This window comes from Siniperca chuatsi, linkage group LG13 (assembly GCF_020085105.1).
Source record: "Siniperca chuatsi isolate FFG_IHB_CAS linkage group LG13, ASM2008510v1, whole genome shotgun sequence".
NCBI lineage: Eukaryota > Metazoa > Chordata > Actinopteri > Centrarchiformes > Sinipercidae > Siniperca > Siniperca chuatsi.
The window spans coordinates 18,074,622-18,102,471 of NC_058054.1; the positions used below are offsets into that span (position 1 = coordinate 18,074,622).

The 27,850-nt window shown below is 41.7% G+C and overlaps 1 protein-coding gene across 2 annotated transcripts in view; it reads left to right on the forward strand.

The window, feature by feature from the left end:
• Positions 1–27,850, forward strand: part of epha4b (eph receptor A4b) — an 86,501-nt gene that overhangs the window by 44,511 nt on the left and 14,140 nt on the right. For both annotated transcript variants that reach the window (XM_044218333.1, XM_044218334.1), the window contains exons 7-13: positions 2,817–3,152; positions 3,931–4,043; positions 5,795–5,957; positions 8,030–8,138; positions 20,535–20,602; positions 21,355–21,480; positions 21,840–22,025. In XM_044218333.1, the coding sequence (XP_044074268.1) occupies positions 2,817–3,152; positions 3,931–4,043; positions 5,795–5,957; positions 8,030–8,138; positions 20,535–20,602; positions 21,355–21,480; positions 21,840–22,025 (1,101 nt within the window). The remainder of the gene's footprint in view (positions 1–2,816; positions 3,153–3,930; positions 4,044–5,794; positions 5,958–8,029; positions 8,139–20,534; positions 20,603–21,354; positions 21,481–21,839; positions 22,026–27,850) is intronic.

A 27,850-nucleotide genomic window follows, 5' to 3' on the forward strand; every position in this document is an offset into this window, starting at 1 on the left:
CAGGCTGAATGGGCGTCTACTGCCAAATTTCCATATGGTCGAGATACCTGCACTGTGCTGTGCTGTGAGCAACCATAATCAGTGGTTTCCAAAAGAGTAGTTCCAATACAACAGGAATGGCATGGTAAACGCTTACCTTGATGATGTGTTGGAGGTTTGTGGTTTGCTCAAACTGTCCTTCCTGACAATATTTAAAACTGATCTGCCAATAAAAAAGCACAGAAAAGGGCCAAAATGTAGATGTACTTAATTAGTGAACAATGAGTTAGAAGATGGTTGCTAACTTTGGTGACAAAGCTAGGGCTTCCTATCTGCTTCACAATAAGGCCACGTTCAGACAGACAATATCACTGTGTGAAACAGTGCAGCCCCCTCATTCATTTTAATGGGACTACTACATTGACACAGTAGAAGGCTCCAGCAAAAAAACAGGGTTGTCCTTTAGAAATGTTGAACCTGGCTCAACGTTTGCTGCAAAGCCATGCAACGTCCTCTGGCAAGGGCACATTCTTGGTAGATTACTTTGTAATGTCAATATCACATTTCTACTTTTTACCTCAAAACCATTGCTATGGAAGATAAAATGATTGCCGTAGTGATAACTTTCAGGAGTTGTACAAACCTTCTTCCTCGTATAATAAACAGCTGTGCAGTTTTTGGCATCTAATAAGTCATCAAACTCATGGATCTGTCACTCAAACTGGACTTGGATCATTTTTCATCTTTTCTCTGGTAGTTGAACACCCACTAACAGAGATCTACTGGTTTGATAGTGGAAATTAATAGTGGAATTTAATTTAATTTAAACTCAAATTTGTTATAATCCCCAAATTTGGTATAGGAAATATAGATTTATTTATGCCCCTAAGATGCTGTTTAGTTCTGTTATGCCTCGGCTTGTGTCTGCTCCTTGATACCTCACATGCTACTGAACAGGGAGTGTCAAATTTCATTTTGTCAGACATCTTTCACTGTGAGTACGCACAATAAAATTACATACATGCATTCACATCTACGTGGGTGAGTATGTGGCTGAGAATCAAGTATCCGTATAAAAGAGAGAAAGTAGGATTTTATCTCTCAGGTTCATTTAGAGACAAAATGCTTTTTACAGTCTATGTTAAAAACTCAGTATGCTGCTTCAATTGCACAAAACCATTTAAAATATTATTCACATATATTAACTCTAGACATTTTGATTTATTTATCAACACAAACACACTTCATCTAAAGATATAATAAAGAGCATTTGTGTGCCGCTGTGTCTGCTTCCTTGACAATGATTACTGACACACTTTGGACTCTGGACTGGACTCTGTGATACACTAATCATTTCAGCTGGAGTTCAGAGTAATATTAACCAATCTAAATCATAAAATGTACCTGACTCGTGAGAAAATTACCCTGGGCACTTTCTATAGATCATTGTCTCACTATTTATTGTCTGCAGTGCAGCCCCAAAGAGTATCAGTTAACTTCACATGGTAAAAACCTCCCTGCAGCCGAACTCCAACCATTTAACATCATGTGAAGTCTATTAAAGATGGATTTAAACTTCGGAAGTGTAATATATTCTCCTACCGTCACATTTACAATCAGCCAAGCTCTTTTAATCACTGTCCATTCCATAGCTATTCATTAATCGAGCGCTAAGTGTCCACCCTCAGTCAGTTAATTCATTTTTAATTTAATCAATGTGAATTCTGTCCTTAATAGAAACTGCAATAAGTTTGGTAATGAACATGAAGACAATGCACGTTTAGAGAATGTACATTTGGCGAAAAAAACAATATTCATCAGTCAGCATTTCATGAGCTGGCACTGATAAGGGGTGGTACAGTAGCTCAGCAGTGGATAGACTGTGACTTGTTTGGGGTGTACCATGCAGCTCACTCAGTACATGCTGGGATAGCATGGTTTTTGTGGGTACAGTGTGCCATATATTGTAATATTACTTTACAAATGAGTATGTTTTGTTCTACATCATTAATGGTACCCTGTGGAGTTTTTTAACACTAGTAGTGCTATGGAGAAATGTTTTTAAGAGTGGGTCCCTGTTTTGTAGAAATCTTGTGCATGTGCATAATCCTGCCGATGTTTCACCCCATTCCACTGATCAGCAGTTGGTGGTGTTAACGTGGCAAGAAATTTAGCAAAGGGCCAACAAAGGCAAGGAAGAAGAAGACTGCTAGCAAGTAAACATCAATGTTAACAATGCACGTTTCAAATTCCACTCCACTCCACCAGGAGTAATACTGCATATTTGAAAAAGGTTGTATAAAGCCTTTTGAGGCTCCAGAGGGAGCTGTGTGAAATCTAAAAATTTGCCTCAAGTGATGTCACTTGAGTCAGTGCAGGTTGGGTCTGAAGACTACAAGTTTGAAAATGACTAAAACTACATTAGCCGCTACTAGCATAACACACCCAAATCTCCGACTGAACTGTCAGCAGTCGAGTTGGATTGTGGTAAAGTAGGCGGCATGTTTTGACAAGGAAGAAGAATGCATGGAATAAAAAAGACGATATCTCTGGTTTTGCTGCATTGATTTTGATCCTGTTTTTCTAAACTGTCCATTGTGAGTCCAACAATGTTATAGGAGCAGCTAAATCAGTGGAGTACAATTTTAAACATGTTTATTAGGCCTCAAGGATACACACAATGCCCTTGGTGAGAAAAGACAAAATTACTCCATAGGGTACCTTCAAACTCCTCACATTCACTCCCAGTCATTTCCCAGTAGGTTGGATAAGACTAGTTTCTGGATAAACAAGTTTTATAATCACGGGAATAAATCTATGCCTCTATCTTCCCTCAGGTCCTCCATCGGCCCCAGAGAACCCCATCTCCACAGTGAACGAGACCTGCGTCACCTTGGAGTGGTCACCACCCAGAGACACAGGAGGCCGAGGAGACATCACCTACAGCCTCCACTGCAGGAAGTGCTCCGGTGATGGCAAGAAGTGCACACCATGCGGTAGCAGCGTCCATTTTGTTCCCAGACAGTTTGGTCTCTCGTCAGCCACCGTGCTGGTCACAGACCTGCAGCCAGACTCCAACTACAGCTTCACTGTTGAGAGCCAGAACGGAGTGTCAGACTTAAGTCCCACACCCAGAGGAACGGCAATCATCAATATCACTACATCACAGACAGGTGAGGATTTCACTGATCCACTTTTAAAGGCTGATAAGAAACATATTCATCAGCCCAAACTAGGAATCTGTAGGATAGTGAATTGAGCATTTTTCACAATTTTCTCCCGATTGCAGTGTGCTCAAAAATAGTATCAGACTTTTACATGACAACTGTAAAATCACTGCTTTGTTGCATCACTCTGATACCACAAAATGACACCTCTGCCTGCACATATATTATCACGCATGCATCTTTCACAGTATGGGCCCGTGGGAAATTTGTGTAAGAGAAGTGAGTATGACAGGGTGGTGATGACTAATAGGCCTTGTACAACAACAACGTGTGTGTGTGTAATAACAGGAGTGGGAAAGGTGAAAGGGATGTAGGAGGTTGTTAACCTCATTAACATCCCCACACGTCATACGTGCTATTCACACATACACACACACGAGCAAACACACACATTCAACCCACATGAGCACGTGCCCCAATGTGGGTATCAGTCGCAGGGTTTGCACATTAATAACACGAGCAGATCACACACCATACACACATTGTAGAATGCTCTGATCACACATGTATAAAACACCTTGTAAGCTTTCTCATTAGCAAAATTACATGACGTGCAATTCAAATATGGGTCTTCTCATTATCGCACAGTAGGTATCCATCTCTCACTCCTCGCCCCCACAGCCCGCTCTCTCTGCCTCTTTTCATGCTTTTTTTCTCGTCTTGTTGAACTTTACTCTCTCTTTGTTGCTCATGCTTTCCCCTCTTGTTCTTTGTTTTCCTACAGTGAGCGTAGTATTGAAGGAGAGGCGGAGCAAGGACAGCGTGACTTTGGCCTGGCAGGGTCCAGAGAGACCCAACGGAGCGATAGTGGAGTATGAGGTCATCTACTATGAGAAGGTGAGAGAGACAGACACATACGCATTTTTAAAGGGGCACTCGACCAATTTTACACATGAAGATCAGTTTACTTGTCATGCCAAATTTTTAACAGAAAACGTGGAGCAGTGGAACAACTTTAAAGGAATACATTGACATTTTGGGAGGTATCTTAACTGAGGGTTAGATGAGAAGACCGATACCACTTGTATGTCTGTGCGGTAAATATGAAGATATTACTTGCAGCTGATTAACTTAGCTTAAGCACAAAGACTGGAAACAAGGGGAAAACGGCTAGCCTAGTGGTGTCCAAAGGTTAAAAATCCATCTACCAGCATCTCTGAAGCTCACCAATTACCACATTATAGCTAGTTTGTTTAATCCATGCGATTTGCCGTTTCACGAGGGGTTATTTTCCACATGATTTCTCGACAAAAAACAGTTGCCAGGCAACCAGCGGAGACTCCAGGAAGTTACTGGTCCCAGCCAAGTAATAGTCCCGCACATAACCTCCTGTAAAACGGCAAATTGTTGTTATTGCACTTTATTTTTTCCGCATGGATTAACAAAAGACATATAACCTGTTAATTAGTGAGCTTTAGAGATGCTGGTAGGCAGATTTTGTTACCTTTAGACAGAGCCTTGCTTGCTGTTTCCCCCTGTTTCCAGTCTTTGTGCTAAGCTAAGCTAACCAGCTGCTGGCTGTAGCTTCATATTTAGCATACCAACACGAGAGTAGTCTTAATCTTTTCATCTCACCAAGAAAGTGAATATGCATATTTCCAAAAATGTCAAAGTATTCCTTTAAGTGCAATGCTAAATTTCTGGAGCAACCCTTTAACATGTTTAACACAACATGTTTCTTTCCTCTCCTCTTGTTCTCTTTAATCTACATGTTGTCTTGGCTCGCAGGATATTGGTTTAGCCTTAGGGCATGTCTTTAATGACTTGTTCATCACAAACATCTTTCTCTCTTTCTTCCAATCTCTCTATCTCTCTATCTCCATCGCTATATCCTTCACGTCTCCCCTACTGCTCACACCAAGCCAATTAACCACACATCTGTCGAACAAACCTTGTAAAACACGGCCAAGGTGATGAAATTAAGCCTCTGTGTGTGTGTGTGTGTGTGTGTGTGTGTGTGTGTGTGTGTGTGTGTGTGAGAGAGAGAGAGTGTGTGTGTTGTGTGTGTGTGTGTGCGCGCGTGTGTGTGTGTGTGTTTGCAGGCATTAGCAGTAAAATAGTGTTAATCCGTGTTGTAGAGTGTCTTCCTTTAGGTAGAGTATCAGCCTCTCTGCAGGGAATCAGCTTACTGACAGACACACTTATTCTTTATTCATCCTCCTACACACATATTTGTAAGTGCACACACACACACCTGCAAGGTAGTCGAGGAACGAAGAGAAGCTCAACTTGAGTAACCACATATTGCCCCCATGTGTAAAGAGGATAAGATTTGGGACTTGACAGATGCTCATGATGTATAAATGCGACCAAACGGTCCAGTGATGAACAAATGAAAACTTAGTGAAGTGTATGTGGCCCCTGGAGACATTTAAATTAAACTATTTGAGGTTTCTATTATTTTCAGACTTTCCTGTTTTTTTCTGTCTCTCTCAATACCACAGTCCATTGCTCTTTATATAACCCTTTAGAGTATATCTATAACTTCAGCCCCTTTTTATCCACAATCACTTTATTTCTCTGACACTTAATATTATCCACTGAACTTAGTATTAAATTCTCTCCCCTTGTTCTTTCTTCCACTTCAGAATCAGCGGGAGCAGAACTACACAGTCTTGAAGACTCGCTCCAACATGATGACGGTGGACGGGCTAAAGCCAGGGACCACCTACGTGTTCAGGGTCAGGGCTCGAACTGACGGAGGCTACGGGAGCTACGGTGGAGAGATCGAATTGGAAACCAGCCACGAAGGTAAAGGGATGAATAATAAATATTTGTTTACTCGTAATGAATGAGCATTTTCAGTTTTCCTTTATTATTTTCTTTTCATTCTGTGTAATTGGATTGCAGTTTTTTCATCAATTTTCCTCTTTTTAAAATGACCCTGTGGTTTTCTGATGAAAATTGGAATAGCAATCAGTGGCTGCACTCAAAATAGCTACATGCCAAAAACAATCCACAGTATTAACACAACAATTCCAAATTAGAGGTGAATGGTGCAGGTGAACCAGAAGTACAAAGATTAACTGCAGAGCAAACAGTACTGGCATATTATATCACAGTGTAGTAAAAGTCTGATTCATCCCTCCTGCAGGTTAAATCAATCCACCAGATGGTTATAAAATAGCTCACTTTTCACCCGAATGGCTTCTTCAGTTCTGTTGTCAGACAGAAGAACCTCTGCAGCCTCACAGGTTGTCATCTACGTATCTGAACCATTGAACGTATCCTAGAATACGTATCAGGTAAAAAGGAGACAACCCAATTTCACAATGAAGGAAAAAGAATCCATGAACTTGCATTCCTGGATTGTGAGGTTTTTATTCACACCAACGACTGGAGCTAAATCTAAAGAGTAGAAGAAGTTTGCACCTTGCAGAAATCGTGATGACAGCCATGAATTCAAAAGACAGAGAATGAATACGCCGAGCATATAGCCATCCGGTGAATTAATTTAAACTTGACTGGACATCTTACTACCTGGATGACTGGTTTTATTCCCCCTACCTGCAACTACACTACACTAACAACACCAGTGATCTGTGTAGAGCAGGATTTGTTTTCCTTTTTGCTTTTAGGAGACTGACCACTTGCATTTAGAAATGTATTCCATACTTGTACTTGATCCAGGCCAGTGGGGCCATGCCTCACAAACAGCTGTGGGCATACTATGCTGTATCTCTGTCATGATGTTTTCAAGCTCTCTGTCACTCATCCTTTTCTCCTGTTTGCTGACATCCACTTTCATTATCGCTTCATTATGTGCTCTCAGATTTTCTGCTTTAGAGGCCTCATAATGTGCTCTTCAAAGTGAACATTGATTCCCAGACAGGCAGGCAGAGGGGGATAAATCAGTTAATGTATAGCACTGTGCTATAGATTGTCTGTATACAACGGGCACACATTAGCCTACTAATCATTCAATAATCAATAAAAGTAATTCAAAGCTGGGTTGCTATTCCTGTTCTGCAACAAATATATGGAATGTGACTGTAAAAAAGATTATTACTGCCTGCAACTTACGGAGCTCGGGACCCAGGTTGGGTCTCACTGCTGTTCATACAACAGGTTCATATTGGAGTTCAGTGCTGTAAAATACAGGATCTGCCAGATTCACCTGACCCCGTAGCAATCATATCAAGGTTATCTAATCAGATCAATTCCATTGATTGTTAAAGAAGGGTGTCTATGTGTGCACCAGTAAATGTAGTAGGATATCAATGCTTATCTGTGCCTTGCCTAGGGGCATTCATTTGCCTCTTAAACACAGACACACACTCATATGTATACATACACACACAGACACACGTGTCCACTCATGCTTAGCTAAGCCAGATAAATGGGTATTTGTTTTGAGTAATGGCTCAATTGGTGTGGCGTGAAAATCGATGCATCTTTGCAGAAAGATCTCGGCGGTAGCCTTGTTATGTGCAATGTTAACATATCCATTTGGACAGCGGGGCCGAATGGGAATGGCTTTCACGTCCACTCTCATACCCTTATAGGCGATGCAGAGAGAGAGAGAATGCGTTTCATCAAGGAGCTTACTTACTATTCCACCCACCTCCCTCCTTTTTTTTACTCTTTGCCGCTCTTTCTTTTTCCCTCTCCTCTGTCTTTTATCTCCTTTTCTATTGCTATCATATTTCATTCTCTCTCCCTCTTTCCTCCACCACACTCACCTTGCTGTCTTTTTTACTCCCAGCCTCCCTTCGTCTTTTCTCCCCTCACTTTCCCCCTGCAGAAAACACCCTCAGCTTCTTTCCATCCTCCTTTATGCTTTTGTTTATTAATCCGCTGTGTTCCCTTTGTCTCCTATATAGATGTTTTTGCTATCGGGGACCCTAACCAGTCCACCATTCTGGCTGTGTCCATCGCTGGGGGAATTGCTCTCCTCATCTTCCTGGTGACTTGCTTCGTTGTCAGTGGAAGGTAGGGTCCAAAAAAGAGACACTAAGGTCCTCTACACATGATCAGTATGAGCTGTACACACCACAAGATGGGGCGGAGAGCACAGGGCAGAAGTGTAGCATAGGTTTATGTATCAAGCATGTGGCAGGCAGCCAGGAAGCGCCGGGAAATTTAAAAAACCAAACAATGACCCTAAACAAGGTTGTTTGTGAATTATGCATTTGACACATGAAATACAAAAGGATAAGTCCGGTAACATTCTATATTTTTTCTTATTATCAACAAATTTATCCAACTAACAAGTATAGACTGTTTATCCAAAGCCTCATACATCTTATTCCTCTGTTAGATAGATCACCATTGTCCAAAAACTCTTAAAAACACAGAAGAGACACAACTTTGCACTGGCTGACATATTCTTTTGTTATAATGAACATGGGCACTATAGTTTATTTAGAGTTGGTGTCATACACTCTGTCTTGCTACCGTAAATGCTCACCAGAGCACCAAATCTACAGCTGAAATTAGTCCAACAACAATTGCACTATTTATTTTATGTTTGAGTAACATTTGTGAAAAATTACAGTGCCCAAATGTTTTTGAAATTATTTAGCAATTTTTAAAAGTATATATTTGTGGTCCATTTTTAAAGATTTACATCTTCAGTAGGAACTAATGGGCTTGGGAAGTGGACTACTAAGTGGAGTACTAAGAGACGGACTTATGCATTGTTGGTTTTGGTATTTTCATGGGATTTGCTGACAATAACAAGAATATAGCATATCGCCAGCCTTATTATTGTTAGTGTTATGCAGTTTTGGCACACCATAAACAGAAACTGAGCTTTTCATCCATCATGGGTCGCTTTAAGGCTACTCCACTGACAGCTGTAATCTCATTGGTGGCACATTATAGGGTCACCAACAAGCTGAACTGAACTTTGAGTGCAAGGTCAAAGGTAGTACAGCCGCGAAGTTTGCGTCCTCGTTCTCTCGACAGGAAAGCAATAGCTCATGCAGGCGCAACGTGAATCTGCCCCTAATCACATGTAGAGGGCCTAACAGGTAATGTACATCTGCATTCATGTCCACATGAGGGTTAACACGCACATGCACACATGAGCAGAATCTCCCACTTGGTGTCACTTCATATCGCTCTGCCTTTCTCTCAGGGATTACATGTGGGTGTGCCAAAGCAGGGCCTCCAACTTCGACATTTATACTGGTGCCAAAGTCTAACTAAAGGCTGTGTTATTCTGTATGTGGAGAGCATGGACTCTCTATGATCACTCTCTTTGAAGGTTAGGCTGCTGTTAATGCTCTGTCTCAAAGAAGGCCAAAGAGGAGAAGGAGATGAGAGGGAGAAAGGAAAATAAAAGAATGCCGATTGGTGAGAGGCGAGAAGATGAAAGGATCGGAGTTAGGAGAAGCCTCTTTGGACGAAGAAGAAAGGGACAACGTCAGGAGAGGAGAGGAGAGGAGAGGAGAGGAGAGGAGAGGAGAGGAAAGAAAGGGATGACAGGCATCTGTGATTTACCGTGCCTGTAACTAAATGTTTATCCTCTATGAGCTCCGACTAGATTAGCCACATCTTAAGAACTACACACATACATGCACACACTAATGTACACACACTAAAAACATTAGTATTGATTCAGGTGATTGCTTATCAGGCTGAGTGCTCTATTCACTATTGACTAGGAGGGATGTAATCAGTGGAGACTGTCCTGTGTGGCACACACACACATACACACAACACATGAATGGGAACACATGAAAAAAAATTTAATCAGCGGGAAATTATGAGGTTGTGTCTGTAAGAAGCAAAACAACCTGTTAAACATAGTGTGCTATGAACACACTTGATGACACAAACACATACTAACACTCAACTAATCAGGTTTCACAGGCTGGGGAGGTGTTAACTAGGTTTTTACAGAAGGGTCGATGCACTGCCATCAATTTCAGGTCTCTCTCTTCCTCTTTCTCTGTCTCTATCTATCTTTCCTCCATTTAAAGGTGGGGACGCTTGGGAGGTAGTAGTGTTGATTACTGCTTTCTGTTAAAATGTGTGTGTGCGTGTGCATAGTTGGAGTGTGCACTGTGTTTTTAACTGGGGAATGAGGCGAGGATCAAAGCTACATCACTAGAGAGACAAGAACAGGAGAGCGAGAGTGAGCTCTCGGGGGAGAAAGATGGACAGAAGCAAGGTAAAGGAGAGACGCAAGTGGAGGATAAAATGAGAATGTATTAGATAGGCAGTGGGAATGACAGACTGTAGCGAGGGGGGGGGTACATCTGAAATATGTTTGCGCCACTAGAGAGCTACATTTTGAGATGGTGTGAAAGATAGAGAGAAGGAGGAGGAGATTGATGGCGGGAGGAGGAGAGCCAGCAGCACAACGGGAAGAAGGGAGAGGTGCAAGGAGCAAAAGATGAAAAGGTAGATTACAAGTGTGTTTGAGAGAGGAGGAGGAAGGGTAAGAGAGATGATGGGTGGGCGATTGCACTGTGAGGTGCAATAGGAGAGTCATACTTGAGGTTTTGGAGGAACTGGGAGAAATCTAAAAATAAGGATTTGGTCTCTCTCTTCTCTCCATACCTCCCTCTTTTCAAATACTAAACCTTCCATCTTATCTGTCAATCAGTCCATTTCTCTTTCACCCCCTGCTCTCGTTTCACTCTGTTCAGCACTCTCTCTGCTTCTGCTTTTCTCTTCATTTTGCCCGTCTGTGACTCTCTGGCTTTCATTTCCTGTTCCGTTCTTGAAATTTACATTTGGATGAAACTCCTCCGTAATGTATCGAGAATCTGATGTATTTGCTGAGACCAGTTCAATGTGGACAATGATTAAATTGGAATTAAAATTGACACTGAGAGTCAGCCAGGGTTGGAATGATTTCCCACCAGACATTTGTAAGGTCCCTTTCCTCCCTAAATGCCAGCTGTTTAAATCATTTCCCCAATAATCACTAGTGCTGGGGAGCTTTTTGTTCTTGTTTACACCTAATTCACCTATTGAATTCACAATCCTGACCACATTTTGAACACCCTGATAGAAGGTTTTTATCACTGAACTATAAAATAACAATGTATGCCCATACAGTCTCTCTGTCGTTCTCACTCACACACATACCCACATAGGCACATACACACTTACTGCAGCCTTTGCTGGCAGGGTACTGAACAGCTATGCCTCATAAACAGCCTGATTTGCAGGCCATTCTGTTCTGTCCTGTTCTCGTTTAATAAAGTGCTGTTATGCTATTGTTACCACAGAGGGAAAACATGAAAAAATGTCGAAAGCTCCTCAGACGCAGCACGGAGCTGACAAATCACACCAGTTATTGCTGTGTGCGTGCCATTATTGCTCTGTGAGTATATGCGTGCGGGTGTGTGTTTGTGTGTGAAGTTGGTTCTTTTGTCCTCCTGAGGGTGCTTTGGCAGGCTGGCAGGTGCGAGCGATGGGAAGCTAGCAAGCGACTGGCATAGCCACGGATTCAGCAGATGGCCTTTCACTCAAAAAGCTCTCTCCCCTTCGGTCCTCACTTTCTCTCACTCCTTGTTAAACACGTTACAGCTTCTGCTTCCCAGCATCTGTGTGTACGTGTGCATCTTCTTTTCTGAATAGCTGCAGGCTTTGGTTATGTGCCAGATTCCCATGTGTTTTTCTATGTTCATGTTTTTAATGTGGGAGTTTTTGGTGAGAAGTCAGCGTGAAGTTGTTCCATCTATGTGATGCCTGTTCTTTGTTGTTTCAGCAGGGAGTCAAGGGTCGCAATCTGTTCAAGAAAATGCCTGAAAATCTTAAATTAATAATAAGTGATAAAGTGGATACTAAAATAAGATGTACAGTTATTTACTAAAGCCGATGAAAGTGGATGTCTTTTTATTTTTTCCAGAGGTAAGATCAAACAGAAATCTATTGATCACCAGAACTTTCCAGGGGCCGGTCCTACAAACCTAGTTTTCATAGGGAGAAAAACAACAACAAATGAGAGTTTTGAATAATAAAGAGTGAAAGGCCGAGAGAGAAAGCCATGTTGGATAGTGAGATGTCATTATAACGTGGCTGATTCTAGCAGAAAGACTTCTCAGTCTCACTAATAGAGAGCGGTAACAGCTCTAGCCTTTTTACACAATAGCATGTCCTGTTGATGTGCATGTTTCTCCTGTCACCTCCGCAGCATCTGTTTTACAGCCCAGGGTTATCCTTAAAAACTTAATGACACAAAAGAGGAGAGCACAGATAAAAAAAAAGAGGGGGGAAGCATACGCTGATGAAAACATGCTGTTGAGAGAGGAGAGAGCAGAGTTAAGAGGTAGCGAGAGAAAGAGACTTGTGAGAAACTGCAGAACCCTAATTGAGTGTAAAACAGCTCAAAAATGTTGTGTGTGTCTGTGTGTGCGTGTGTGTCTGCCTGTTTGGATTTCAAAGGAGATGTGAGAAATGTAAATTAAAAACACCAAAGACTAAATGTAAATTGGTGAGGTTTTTTAGTTTGGATCTGGGAAAGAATCAAAACATTCAAACGCTTGGTTTTGAACCACAAAATAACAAAAACAGGGAAAATATTCAAAGGCACATCCATGTTTGCCAAATGGTACTTATGGTTAATTTGGTGAAGGTAGCAATCAGCCAATGCATTCCCTTGTGCTGTTTGTTTGATAATAGCACTAATAACGATTTTGGTGGCCAGGAGATTCTGTGTATACCAATGCGATGACGATGATGATGATGTGTGTATAATGTCATCAAACAGATTTGTATGTGTTGCTTAGATGCTGGTGCTTTCAATTAATGCAGCTAAGCTGTAGGGTGTAGCTGAGCTTTGTCTGCAGAATGCCTAGAAAGTAGCTTACAAACAGTGCAATAATAGCAGCTAGTTGCGTGCAGGTGCAAAACTATTTCACACAGGCTTGATGCAAATAAGCAGATGGTGCAGTAAGTTTGATCAAATGTCCTATCAACATCAGACAAATTCCAAACAGTTTTTGGTTGGGGTTTTAAAGTTTATAGCGCATTCAAATACATTTGTCGGACCAACACACACACACACACACACACACACACACACACACACACACACAAGCGCACGTATTATGATCATGACCTAATCAAGTTGTGTCGGTGTAGTAACATCATTAGGGGAATTAGTTTCACACTGATCTGTTAGCAAATATAAAGATACACTTCACTTAATGATACAGATGGCATGCTCCTCTGCTTCTTCTCTCTCTCTCTTTCCATCCTCTCTCATTTGACCTTTTCACCAGGTTGTTAAAAATTCTGCTACATTACACCAATTACCACAGCCCAGCTCCAAACCTCACTGCTTTTCCCCCACTTCTTTCCCTTCCTTTCCTTTCCTTTCCTTTCTTTCCTTTCCTTTCCTTCCATTACCACTCTCTTTAATGACAAAGAGCTAAATGAAATGTTTCTAAACAGGGTGTTAATGAAACATAGGCAGATTTATTAGTCATAATTCTTCAGCTAATCATTTCCCCTTCCTAATAATTAGCACAAGCTGAGTAAATCTTTTTACACTGTGGTCAGAGAGTGCTGAGCCGGTGCCAGCCCCGGCCCAGATGGAGAGAGAGAGTACCAGAAGAAGGAATCTTACTCACTTGTGTTCCTGAACGCTCTCTTTTACATCACCCAGACTTTTTGTCAGAGTTTGTGTTTTTTTGGTCATGCTGTTTTGACTCTTAATTAATTATCCACAATCAGCTTTATTAGCACCCATGCAGTGAATGCATTTAGTTTTTCAGGTTGGTGAATGAGGCTTAATTTTGCTGTGAAATAATGAGTGAATTTCATCCACTGATTTAATTCCCAGTAATTATTTTTTATTTAATAGCTTGATATTAAATGGAATCACCATTATCATGAGTAATGATGAGAGCAGATACCCACAGCAGGGTGTGTGTGTGTGTGTGTGTGTGTGAGAAAGGAGGATAGATGTGTCATTTCATTGTGTCATGCCGGAGGGGTGACTAATGATTTACTGATTTCATTTTTCTAGTCATTCTGATTAGCAGTGGGACAATAATGTGGAGAGACAGGAAATGAAAGAGGAGAAGAGAGAATAGGAGCGGAAAGGACGACAACATAGTATGTTTCTGTATGAATGATTCCCTCTGACTCTTCCTTGTCTCGCAGTGTATCAATTTCGACTCCCGTCTTCCAGCAGCCGGCCTCTAATCCTATAAAAGGTAGCCAGTCATATAAAACAAACTGGGCGATACCACGCATCTCAGAACTACACACACTTTATTAGCTCTCTTCACATCTCAGGTTAACATTAGTCCAAGGTTATTCACTAGCATGAAGACAAACAGTCTCTGTCTCTTTTATCTCTTGTCTCTCCTGTCACCAACGCGTCATTGTCCGCACACAACTTTGTTTGTCTTTGGTCCGTCTCTTTTGTCCCACTTTGTTTCAAGGGTATTCCACCATCCATATTTACCCCACTCTCTTCTCTTCTGCCTTCCTCTGCCTTTAGTGCATAATCAAGCTTTTTATTCTGTCCTGCCAAAGTTTCCCCTCGTTTGATCTCCTCTTTGCATCTCTCTTCTTTCCTGTACATTTTTCATCTGCACTCCCACAATTTCTCTGCTTCACACCCTCCATACATTTTTCCTCCTTTCTTCTTTTCCCTCTTTTCCTGTCTGATTCAGACAGGGACTCTAGTGGCTCAGCAGAGAACTTTTGGGAACTGCAGGCTGTTACGCCTTTAAATACATTATATCAGAGAATACAGTAGCGTTTGTGTGATGTGATGACCCCATCTATATCCGCCCCAGCAAACTAAAATGACAACAGAATCACTGAGTACTGGTTTTAATTATCAGAGGAAGTACAAATCGGTGCAACCCAGTGCAGTAGATGTTGTCTCTCTCACTCTTTATAGCCTGGAGTTACACTGAGGGGGAACTAGAAGCAGCCTAAGAGCTTGAGGCTAATAGACCAATAAATGAAGACTTGGCATAATAGTGACAATGAAAGGAGGTGGCCTGCTTTGTAAACCTTTAAGAAGATTATACAGGCTGATTCACAACATGTTTTCATACACGACACGGACCGCCTGCATTTTGACTTGCCATCTGACGACTGGATAGCTATCTTTAGGTCTTTTATTTGCCACATGCTCACACAATGTGTGCAGTGAAATACAGGGTGGTTGTGCTAAAAAGGCTAGTGTGCAATAATTAGAATAACAATCAAAATTAGAATTAGAAATAAATAAATAAATAAAATATTTAAAATTAGTCAGGTGTAGGTGGATGTTTTTTTCTTGTATATAATGGAAAATGCAGGGCAGTGCAAAGGATTCACAAAGAACAATGTGCTAGACAAGGCCGAGGATTTACAGAGGACAGATTTCACCATCCTGATGGCCTGAGGGAAGATATGTTCAGTATAATGTGTCTCCCTAAAGTTCAAACAGTAATGATGACGTATCAGTGGAGATAGTCATTCTAAATTCACTACTTTGGAAGGTCTGACTATTGTCTTTGCACCGCATTTATGGTTAGAGCTATCACCTGACAGAAAGACAGCTTCACCCCGTGCTCATGTGAGTTGCTTGTGTGAGTTGACCTCCATGTGCTCTGGTTTCTTCCCAGTGTCAAGTGGACTGAATACTCTAAAGTGTCTGTTTGAGTGAATTTGAGTGTGTTTATCTGTCTTGTGTTATCCTTGTGATGGACTGGTGACCTGCCTGAGGTGTTTCCTTGGTTTCTGGGCAATGCACGCTGGGATAGAATCCAGCCTCCTTGATCTATCTGGTCTAAGTGGGTAAAAAACAATGAAAGAATATGCCATTAAGATTTTAAGTTTATTTAAGGTTTATTTTAACTCCTTCCTCACATTCATACTACATTTGGTTTACCACCTCTTTCTCATGACACGTCCTGCAGCCATACAGTTGACTGACACTCTTCTCTTTGTCATCTGCTCTTAATCTGTCCATCAACTCTCTTATCCTTTCTCTTACTCTCCTTCAGGGGGGAGCTATGTTCTGATAGTGTTGCACTTTGTCCTTCTTAATCCTTGATCCATGCAGCCAATATTCGACATCTCCATCCCTCCTTGTTTTTATCATCTTCTCCTCTGCACATGTTCTCAGTGTGCCTATTGTAAAGATTTACATCTCCTCCTTTTTGCTTCCCTTTTTACTCACTTCATTTTCTATGTAGCGCTCTTTCTTCTCATGTCTTCTTTCTCTTCCTCTTTCTCTTCAGCTCCTGTTGTTGCAGCACACAACACAGCCCCACCCCTCTTTCTGTCCACTCTCCTTATATTAACCTTCGAGTTTCTATTCCTATAGCTGCCTCCCCTTCTCTCCTCGCTCTTCCCCTCCATCTGATTGCTTGTTAGTTGGTATGCAGGCTTGGACCCCCATTGTGCGTTCTTGCCTGTCAGCACTCTCTTTTTTCCATCTCCCTCTCCACGTCTCTCTCTTTTTTTTACTCTTTCCAGCTCCTAGTGTCAACTGTTTCTATCAAAAAAACAGCGCATAGAAAAAGAGAACAGAGGACAGGGCCTGTTGGGGGGAGGATAAATGGATGGGAACAGGAGGAAGAAAAAGAGGATATGGGTTATTGGACAAGGGAATGTTTTCACTTAAAGGAAGAATTAAGAAAGAATATAACACCCTAGAGAGATAAAGGGCAGGGAGAGAGAGGAAAAGAGAGGTAAATGGGGGAGAGGCTACGTCGACGATAATATATAGATGGAGTTCTATAAAGGTGGAAGCTTGCTAGCAGAATGACAAATGGGTCTCGAGTGACAGAGTATTATATTAAAAAGTAAATTGATATGCAAATGTGGAGTGTGTGGCTTTGGAGGACAGGGATAGCCTGTTGTCCTCATTGAAGTGGAACAGAGAGAGGCAGAGAGAAAGGTGAGAGCCCGGGTGGGATAGTGATATCACTGTCCATTAAAGTGTGTGTTTTTGCGTGATTGGTGAAGGTGTGTGTACTTTAAATCTGCATGTATATACAGCTGTGTGTGTGTGGCGGGGGATCGGGGGGGGGGGGTATTTACTGTATGAAACAGCAGAGTATAGTGCAATTGGGTGGCAGCTAAATGGAACAATGATGATTTCTCCCACAGTGACAGATAGTGCTAACTTCACACTGCAGTACAGCAGTATAAAGAAGCAGCTAGTGGCAATGTAGGAGGACTACATTCAAATCTGCAGATAAATAGCCACCCAACAAGGCTACATGGTGACCATAACCATGTTTTCTGCCATTTGGGGTAAATTTAAAAACAATCATAAAAGCATTATGGAATGTGCCAATTCCACACCCATATCTCCTACAAAATATGCATACAATGTTTATATACCACTAACTTGCTTTGCCAGATAGGTTTTGGAGGAAACATGCGTGTAGTTGCCTGGATTACAAGCATTGATAAAGTTTTTTCCCAATCCAGGAAGTGTGACATTCTTGTACAGTTGGTGGACAGAGCACAGGACTGTGATACCAGAGACCTTGTCCCACATATTGTTAGGTTAAGGCTATCAAACTAGCCTAAAGTGAAAAAAAAACAGGAGACATACATGAAATATTCCAAATGAAATTTATTGTGAACTTAAGCTAAAGAAAATTGAAATATGTACTTCTGGAACATCAGTCATGAATGCAATGTGTGGATGAGTGTACTGTGTGATGTGTGCGCACAAAACACAAAACCTTAATACAAACTACAGTGGCATGCGGAGGCTTGGAAGAAAAAAAAGAGAGGGATGTTAGTTGTGTAGCCACTTAAATGGACTGAGGCCCAAAGCTACTCTGGTCTACACCATTTCCTGATGTCCGTTCCCTACTCTGCTTAATGGCTCCTGAACCGGGACGCCAAACCACACACAGCAGCAGCAGGCAGAGGGAGGGAAGTCAGGGTTGACTTTTTGAATATTTAACTTTTTATTTTGAAGACTCTAACCTACACCAAGAGCTTTGTGTGTCTAAACATAACCGTTAAAATGTTCATCATACTTTAGATGACAGCAGTGGATATTGTAGGGACAGTGAATCTTTTGCAGATACATTACATACATTGTTTTTCCCACAAAACACATTTGCATATTCTATAACAAGAAGTTGGTGTAAAGCTGATCCACTAGGTACCGATCAGGAAATCTACACAATGAGAAAACTGATCTACCTTTTTAGAGTCAGAGAGAATATTTTTGACAGAAAGTGGGAAAAGTGTATCATCTACATGCTGAACAAGCAGCCTAATTGTTTAAACATGGAATAACTGGAAATGAGAATAATGTATATAAATGTGTGATTACCCTATGACAACAATTTGTTCTGTTATGTTGTTTTTGTACTACTGCCACATGTTACCAGTTTGTGAAGTATTAAAAAAAAATTAAAAATACCTACGGCATCGGAAAATGGCTTCCACATTGTCCTCCAGAGCCCAGTTCCAGAGCCTTTAATAGATGAATTACAGGTCAATTGCATTTAGTTGAAGGTAATACATAAAATATCTATTTCGAACACACACACACACACACACACACAGACACAACTGTTGGGGGGAAACAAAAGCCACAGCCATGTCAGGTTTTGTGCCATGTTTAAGACTGCAGCGCTAATGATTCATGACACTTCTAACTGGAGAGGAGAAATGAGTTGCTCTGTAATTACTATGGAAATGTGTTCATTTCCCATCAGACACACACACATACACTAACACAGATACACATCCAACACTGATGGGGAAGTGTTTTGAACGTGGGTTTTGGTGTTTTGCAGAACTACACGGGGGGGGTTAACGCTCCCTTGGGATTATCACCGTTGGAGCAGAGGTGTGACCCATGTCCCCATTCCCCATATGTTCTAAACACATGCCCCAAAGCACTGTGGGTGTGTGTGTGTGTGTGTCAAGGGGGTAATGATGGTCCCTTGGTGTTTGACTGGCTTGAGCCCAGCTGATAACCAGGTGGGGCCCCAACTCCCCTTTCAGAAGAACACTATACCCCCTCCTCTTTATCCTCAAATACCAGCAACCAGTCTCTACCCTTATGTGTGTGTGTGTATTCCCAAGATAGCCTATTGATGTCTGGGTTATACCATGCATTCAGCTGTGTAAAATCAACACAAGGATTAAACACCAAATGACTTACTGAGATTTACTGAGCCTAGTGAGACCCCACCTTTCTCTCTCATTCTGAGTCGTAACGTTTCTTTTCCACTCAGTATTCCTCTATTTTATTATTCTTGTCTGCTTTGTCTTTATCTAACCTCTCCTCTCCATTTTCTTTATTTAATCTTTGCTTGCTATTTCTTTCAGTCTCCTTTTCGCCTCCGTCCTCCTCCACTCTGCTTCCTTAAATCACATACAGTCTGTGCTGCTGATTCCCAGTTACTCTTGGCTCTATGCCCAAATCAATTTATCTTCACAATGGACAGACAGACTGACTGGTTGCTGCTTTACCTGTACGACACTCGAGAAGAATGGGATAAGAGGGAAAAAAGAGGAGGCTATGTAGTATTTATGTCGTGCTTAGTACCTTGTTACATTAAATTGCTTTTACATTTTATGTTTTTTGTCCTAAAAATGTTTCTGCTGAATTTAAAGAGCAGTAAATCTCAGAGACAGTGTTATGGGTGATTAGGGCTGTTAAACACTGTTTGTGGCGGAAGCTCAACAAAGTAGAAAGATAATACGCTAACACAAACATATGACGCTCCCAACATCCCACAAGAACACACACACTAGCACCATCCCCCTGTGAGGTCTGTAAAACAGAATAAGTTCAACACTTCCTCGCAGCTGGACGGCAGGATTGAGATGATCAATTTGTCAATATTTTGTCTTGATCGTTGGACTGACCCACGCCGCAGGGTGTGTGCATGTGTGCACAGCAGGGGGGGGGGCATAGCTGTGTATGTTTGTGTGTGTGACCCATGATAATGAAAGCAGTGGTTAACGGCCAGAGGGGTCCATAGATGGGAAAAGAGAAGAGTGCTTTATGCATAGATCTGCCTCTATAGGGACATCTGTGATACACACACACTCTCACTCACTCAACCGCAGGCATAACAGCTTAGAGGGAAGCATGGAATTGACAGGTAGAAGCAGAGAAAAACAGGAATAGTTTGTTTTTTTTCCTCCAGGCTTGTCTTATACAGAGAAGTGGGTGTGTAGACACAAAAGGAAATATCTATTTGTTCATACACACAGCGTAGCATGGGATTTTCCTGGAAATATCATAGATTTAATATATCAAACACCTGTGTGGCATTGCACATACGCACTCAAGCATATGTTATCTTCCATAGATGTGCTGTAAAGCTATATTGGTATCTGTGTATTGGGAAAACAGTTTATACTGTATATACAGGTTTACATACAGGATCATAATCCAGCTGTGCATTTCTTCTTCAGGCACTGCGGATATATTAAAGCCAAGCAGGACCCTGATGAAGAGAAGATGCAGTTCCAACATGGCCGAGGTAAAGACACAGACACAAACACATACACACACATACACAAATGTCTGTATGTTTGTTGCTATCAAAAATGGGAAAGCACCAACACACACACAACCTGTCTTTAAACAAACTTCACATCCATCTGCAATGAATCACAACACTGCCTGTATTTATGGCTATAAACTAAAGACAGCGGGATGAATATTTTATTGATTTGAAAAGAACTCCAAAGTGACAACACCCTAAAAATTGTTACTTATTCACATACAACAGTCATACTTTGTTTGCTTTCAAATGTATCGTAAGAACTGGAACAGTTAGAGCTACAGAACAGCATACAGCTAATATACATGTCTCCACCTTTGTAGCATTCTCAGCTGAATAATCCCTATTGTTTGGCACTTTCTTGCACAAATGTTTGCTGGCAGAGTGAAGCTCCTTATGGGTTCCTGTTAAAATTCTGAGTCATTTTAACACCATTGCTAACAAAGTAGTTAAGTGTTTAATTATGTAATAATTTGTAATGTCACTCAAACAAGCGCGCCCACGCTCAAGTTCCTATTTCAACATGTATTCACACTACTTAAATGTCTGAGAAGGAATCAGTGTCAGCTCCTTCTTCCCCAGAGGGATCAATACCCTATTAATACTATTAACCTTTTGAAATAAATGTAATACCATACACCCTGCAAAAGCTGGATATATTTCAGTACATTTAGCATTTCGTTTTTTTATTTATCTCTTCCCATTTCTCCACTTTTCCACTCATCCAGTCAAGCTTCCAGGCAGCAGGACCTACATCCATCCTCACACCTACGAAGACCCCAACCAGGCTGTCAGGGACTTTGCCAAAGAGATTGATGCTTCCAATATTCGTATAGAGAGAGTCATTGGAGCTGGTGAGTTGGCAGTGAAACAGCAGTGGAGTATATTAATAACTCAAAGAACAGTAAAAATTTAACTTGATTGAATTCAAATTACTTAAACTATGGTTGATTTTTAGGGATTGCTTTGAGTCATGTTCGCATGAATGGACAATTTTCCTTATTTTTGGCATCGAAGTAGCACCTCTAAAGTTAAATTATTTTGGATATAGAAAAAAAATCTGGGTGCAATTTAGAGTCAAAATTAGATATTATAAATCTTCCAAAAATACAGATAAGAGAGCTCAGATATTGATCAGATGTACAAGCTTATCTTTCAAATAGTTTAATCCTGCCTTTTGTCTGTGTGTGCTTGTGTGTGTGTGTGTGTGTAGGAGAGTTTGGGGAGGTGTGCAGTGGCCGGCTGCGTGTTCAGGGAAAGAGGGAGATCTACGTGGCCATCAAGAGTCTGAAGGCAGGATACTCTGACAAACAGAGGAGGGACTTCCTGTCTGAGGCTTCCATCATGGGACAGTTTGACCATCCAAACATCATCAGGCTGGAGGGTGTCGTCACAAGATGTGAGTGTTGACACAAAAACTTTACTTCATCCTGTGTGTATGGCTGGATGATGTGTTTGGTTGTTTGTGTAACCATACACTCCTCACTTTCTCTCTCTGTATGTGTGCTGTAGTAGTTGTGTGTGTGTGTGTGTGTGTCTGTCTGTCACATACCTGTGTGAGACACAGCAGAGCTGCTGGTGATGTAAATAGGAGTTGACCCTGGATCAGATAAAAGCTCCACTACCATGGTAACACATTGATGACGCATGGCGGAGTGCATGTAAACGGTGACTGTCCGCCTCCCAAACAGCCACTTGCTTACTTCACATGATCGTGTTTGCAATTAGAGCAAGTGTGTGTGTTCATAGACACAGGTCTGGTTCAACAAGATGGCTGATTTGTTATCACAGGGCCTCACTCTCTCACTGACAATCTCTCTCTCTCTGTCCATGTATCCCTCTCTCATCTCATATCCCTATCTCACGCTCCTGCTGTCTCTCTCAGTCAGTGTCCATCTAGTCTTCTCATTCAATCGCTCCCTGTTTCTCTCTGTTTTTCTCTCTGTCTCTCTCAGTCAATCCCAGTCTCCTCTCCTGTCCCTCTAGCACTCTCTCTCTCTTTGTCTCCCTCAGAATACGTCAACACTAAGCTTAATTTGAAAACACATCTTTTTCTCTCAGATTTGGATGACAACACTAAAGTCACAGGCACAAACCTGGTACAAAAAAAATGTTTTGGTCTCTATAGCTAATTTCCCCGTTCATAACAACTGTACGGGGGGGGGGGGGGTTATATAACTCCAAGACAGAGGGCACCTCTCAGGTGGCTTGCCGCTAAGGTGGTTTCATCAACCAGGCTTCATTCAGCCCGGCTCAGCTCCACCTCTTTGCCCATTTTTGGATTAGCCAGAGTCAAGCATTGCCAAGATGGATCAAGGTGCATCAGTGCCTGATTAACAGATAGTATTTATGACCCACGATCAAATCCCTATTTTCTGCTCCTTCAGATGGCAGACAAAAGATGCAGAAAAATATGTCAGTGATAACTAAATTGCGAGTACGGCTGTATTAAAACACAGTATAGGTGATCTCAGAAAGTAGAAGTGGACAGAATTTAGCCTTCAGTGTGGAAATCTTTGCAAAACCGACCTGCGTTTTCAAAATTAGCCAGCTTAATGGGGATGCAGTCTCAGACTCTTCTTCTCTTTCGCCTCCTGCTCATGTTCCTCAGTGACACTGCTCTGTTCCTCTTCTGGTCTGACAGCTTGTTATGCAGATGTTTGTTAGAGATCTACAGACAAGCAAAAGGAAGAAGGAGACAGTCGCTACAAAGAAAGAATTGTAAACATGCGGGCAGACAAATAAACCTCTACTTTCCCCCCATCTCACTCCCCCTCTCCTTCCCTCTGTCACACACACACAAAGATCTGCAGTCCATCACACACCGATGCTCAGTGGCACTTAGACCAACAATAAAAGAGCAAATGCATATGCATAGGCTTTTATCATGAATATTAATAATTCATACAGTTAATTGGATGTGTTTTTTATCCTCATGAATATTCAGCAACATGCATATTAAGAATGAGACCCCACTGCATTTCTTATTCATTTCCTCTCACTCTGTCATTCTTTCTCTCTCTCTTTGTCTAAATAATGCTTCATGTTAGCTGTGACCTTTGGGTAGGAAGACTGAGGCAGTTTGTAGAAGTAACAAACTAAATCAAATGTGTTTTTTTTATTCTGACAAGCAATCTTGTAATTATGGGGCTTTCTTTTCAGTGGCACACACTATTCTGATTTAAAATATTTCAAAAATTACTGAACAAATCCTTGAAACTTTGTGACAGAGGACAATAGCGGAGTTGACAGTGGAAACAGCTAAACAGCAGAACATTGGCTTGATGAGCAACTTACTTAAACATAATAAGGTGCTCTTCACTTTGCTGCGCTCTATGAATATAAAAATATGTATGTGCGTGTTGTTTTGGTAGTGTGTGCATGTACTGAGTGTCTACTTTTACATTTCTTTGTGTCTCTCTTCTCACCTTCTTCACGGCACATTGAGAAGCTGATAGAGCCCCTCAGAAACAAATCTCACTAGTGGAGCAGTAATTTCACAGGTCACAGACCAGGGTGTGTATGTGCGAGTGAGGGGGTGAGAGTTGAGATGGGTCAATAATTCCTTCAGGCCTTTTTCTCAAGCACCAGCTGGTCCCTTCACACCGCCCTCAGTCTAATCAGGCAGGCTGACCCTGACTGCTCTGGGCTCAGGTGTGTTGGATTGGTTTGTGTAGGTGTACGTAGTAGTAGAATCAGCAGTTGTAGGAGTACTATTGGTTGGAGTAGTACTGTTGTCACAGTTCTGCTGTGGTAGTGGAGGTGTCAGCAGTAGCAGACGTAGCTATGGTAGTATAAAGCAGCAGTAGCAGCTGTAACTATATTAATAGCAGTAGTAATGATACTGTAGCGATAGCAAAGGTTAGTGTGAGGACATCAGACAAGAAATAAGTCTAATGACCTCGTACTAAAATACACTTATTTGCTTTCTTGTCAAGACTTAGCTGAGAATGCCACTCTCAAATCTGTCTGTTAAGTATTAAGCTGCAGCCAGGAGACTGTTAGCTTAGCTTAGCATAAAGACTGTTAAAAATCTGTCTCTGCCTCAATTAATTGATTGGTCGGAAAACAGTGAAAAATGCCTCACACAATGTCCTAAAGCCTAAGGTGGAGTTGGTTTGTATCTGACCAACACTCCAAAACCCAAAGATATTCAATTTACTATCATATAAGACAAAGAAACGCTGCAAATTCTTACATTTGAGACGCTGGAATTAAGGAATTTCTGTGATTTTTTTGTTTGAAATATTACCAGTCATTGAACTGAACCTCTACAACACAACAGTACAGAAACACACACACAAACATAGTGCCTCTTCCCAAGTACATAGATGTATTCAGATCAGTCAAATGTAAAGTTTGTGGTGGGAAAAAGTCCAAAAGACTGTGGTGTTTTCTGCCGTTCCCTCATCCAGATTTGACTCTTTTCATGCAGTGCGATTATCAAAATACTTAATAATGGAATAATTGTTTCAGCTCTACAGAAAGCTACATACAAAAAGTGGTAAGGCTGGTAAGTTTTATTAGTAATAACAGTAGCAGGGCTAGTAGTAGTCAGGGGTAGTAATTTTGCACAGTTGTATTTTGTATTGGGTATGTATATGAGTTGGCTCTGCGTTTTCCTTTTTCATTCATTTGAGTGTGTGTGTGTGTGTGTGTGTGTGGGTGTGTGTGCATGTGTGTGTTCTCGCCGCTTAAAACCTCATAAGCCTTCAGCCCCTGCCGTGTGCCACTCTAATAACATACTCTGCTGTCTGTCACCTGATTGTTGCTATTGTCATGCTAATTAGAGCACTACATGCAGAAAAGGAGAAAAAAATAGATCTTTCTTTTCTTTATCTGTCTCTCTACACATCAGGAAAGTGCAGCAATCTGCCACATCGCCCCCCCCCTCCATCTCCTTATCTTCCCTTCATCTCCCCCATCCCTCATTTTATCCATCCGTCTTTTATGTGTTTTACAATCGCTGCAACAATCGGCTCATTTGGAAAACCCTCAATTACTGAGCTCCATCTCATCTGCCCACATCACGCACACACACACACAGAGCCCCCCGCACACACACACACACACACACACACACACACACACACACACATTTAAAAAAAGCTGCTCTACAAAGGTGCTGTTAAAACCGGCAAAACCACACGTCTTTTCCATCGTCTTCTGTTTGAAGAAACTAGTGATTAGTTTTAACTGTGTCTTTGTGCGCTGAACAATAAGTGTTTCAATGTTTCCTGTCAGAGTGTTTGAAATTATTCAGGGTTTTGAATATGTATGCAGATGTGCAGATTGGACTGCAGAGACAAATGAGGAAGAGGAGAAACAGGAGGGGAACGTAGAGAAAAGGTGACGATGGGTGTGGGATGGAAGGAAGAAGTGGGGATGGATGGATGAGATAGGATACAAGAGCGAGGAAATGAAAGAAGATGGGGCTTGAGAACAAATGAGGGCAACGGGGGAAGATGTGCAAAAAGATTTGAGGAAAAGAGGGGCGGACAGATGAGAGGAGAGATGGTGAGGAGACAAACGTGAGGAAATGAGAGGAGATGAGAAAGCGAAGAGGGAGGAGGAGAGGTGAAGAGCGGAGTGGAGATAAGGTTATTGAGTTTCTGTCTCTCTGTTTCTCCACACCCCTACACCCTCACATGTAGCTTCCCAGAACAGAGATCTGTCCTGTGTTAAAAGCATTGTATCACTTAGTTCGGACCCTTAACATTAATCAATACAGCAGTTATTTCATTTTCTCGTTTGAACCTTGGGCCATCTCATTCAATATTGCGGTAATGCGGCCCACTGGCGCACACACAGATAGCCACTCATAATGTAATTGTCCAGATGTATACACACTCTATCACTTTCATTTACACTCACACCCACACACACAGAAACAGCCTCTCATAATGTAATTTCCCAGATAGACTGTATATACGTTGTCTCTATCACATACACACACACAGCAATTCACAAATTCACACACACACACACACACACACACACACAAGGCCTAAATGATCCTAGTTTTATCCTGGGGAGAGCAGAGACAACACTTTCTACTTTCACTTAATGAAGAGCTGTAAAAAAGAGCAAACTCCTCTCTGATCCATTCCATAACACACTCCACCTGGCAGAACATCAATACCCAATCTGCACACACACACACACACACACACACACAGGGAGGTGTTTTTAGCTCCTCAAACAGCTCTGTTATTTCTGAAGGCGATGAAAGGCAATAAATTCAAATGAATATGAATGTGATTAGTTAATTATGTGCTTTCAGGAGGAAATTGAGGAGCGCTGGTGAATGTTTGGCGGAGAGGAGCTCCACGACAAGTTGGAGAGGCTCCGTCCTGCCAGTGTGTGTGTGTGTGTGTGTGTGTGTGTGTGTGTGTGTGTATGTGTTTGAATTGTGGATGGCATGTGATGAAGGCACAGCAAGAAGTGAAAGGGATTCACTGTATCTTTGAGTGTGTACATGCGTGTGGGTGTGATTGTGCTGGCACCTGACAAAAAGGGATGGAACGAGCTAATGTACAGTGTGTGTGTGTGTGGTCGGTTTTATTGGTAACCGCTGTTATCTTTCAGAGTTGCAGGAATAATTCTGTATGGCAGGTGTCCAGATGATGGCTGGTGATAGCAGAGTGAGTGTGTGTGTGTGTGTGTGTGTGTGTGTGTGTGTAAGTGAGTACATGCCAGGCTCACATGGTCCTCTAAGCCGAGACAGGACAAATGTGTTTCATTGTGCTTTTCTCTCTTGACCGCATCTAACACAGTGGGCCTGAAGGTAATATTGTCCTTCACTGGTAACATACACGGGCTTACACACACACGTGGCACACATGTATTTCATGGTTGTCTTCTTTGTAGAATATGGATGCCTGTCTGTTCTGCATGGATACACACAGACACACACAGAATAACATACATGCACTTAAATTCACAGGGTCTTTTATCTGAGGGTCTTTTGAATTAAGCACACACTCACAAACACACACGCATGTACGTACGCAAGCACACACACACACACACACACACACACCTACTAGGTGGACAGAAGGAGGAGGGAGGAATCAGACCTCCTTTCAGTTAGGATCAATCCCACAAAAACACATACACAAAAGCACACATATGCTCTCCACCTCTGATCAGAGCTGAAATCAGGCGGTCATCATCGTGCTGTCCCTCCCCACTTGCTATGCCTTGAAACCAGCTCTCTCTCTC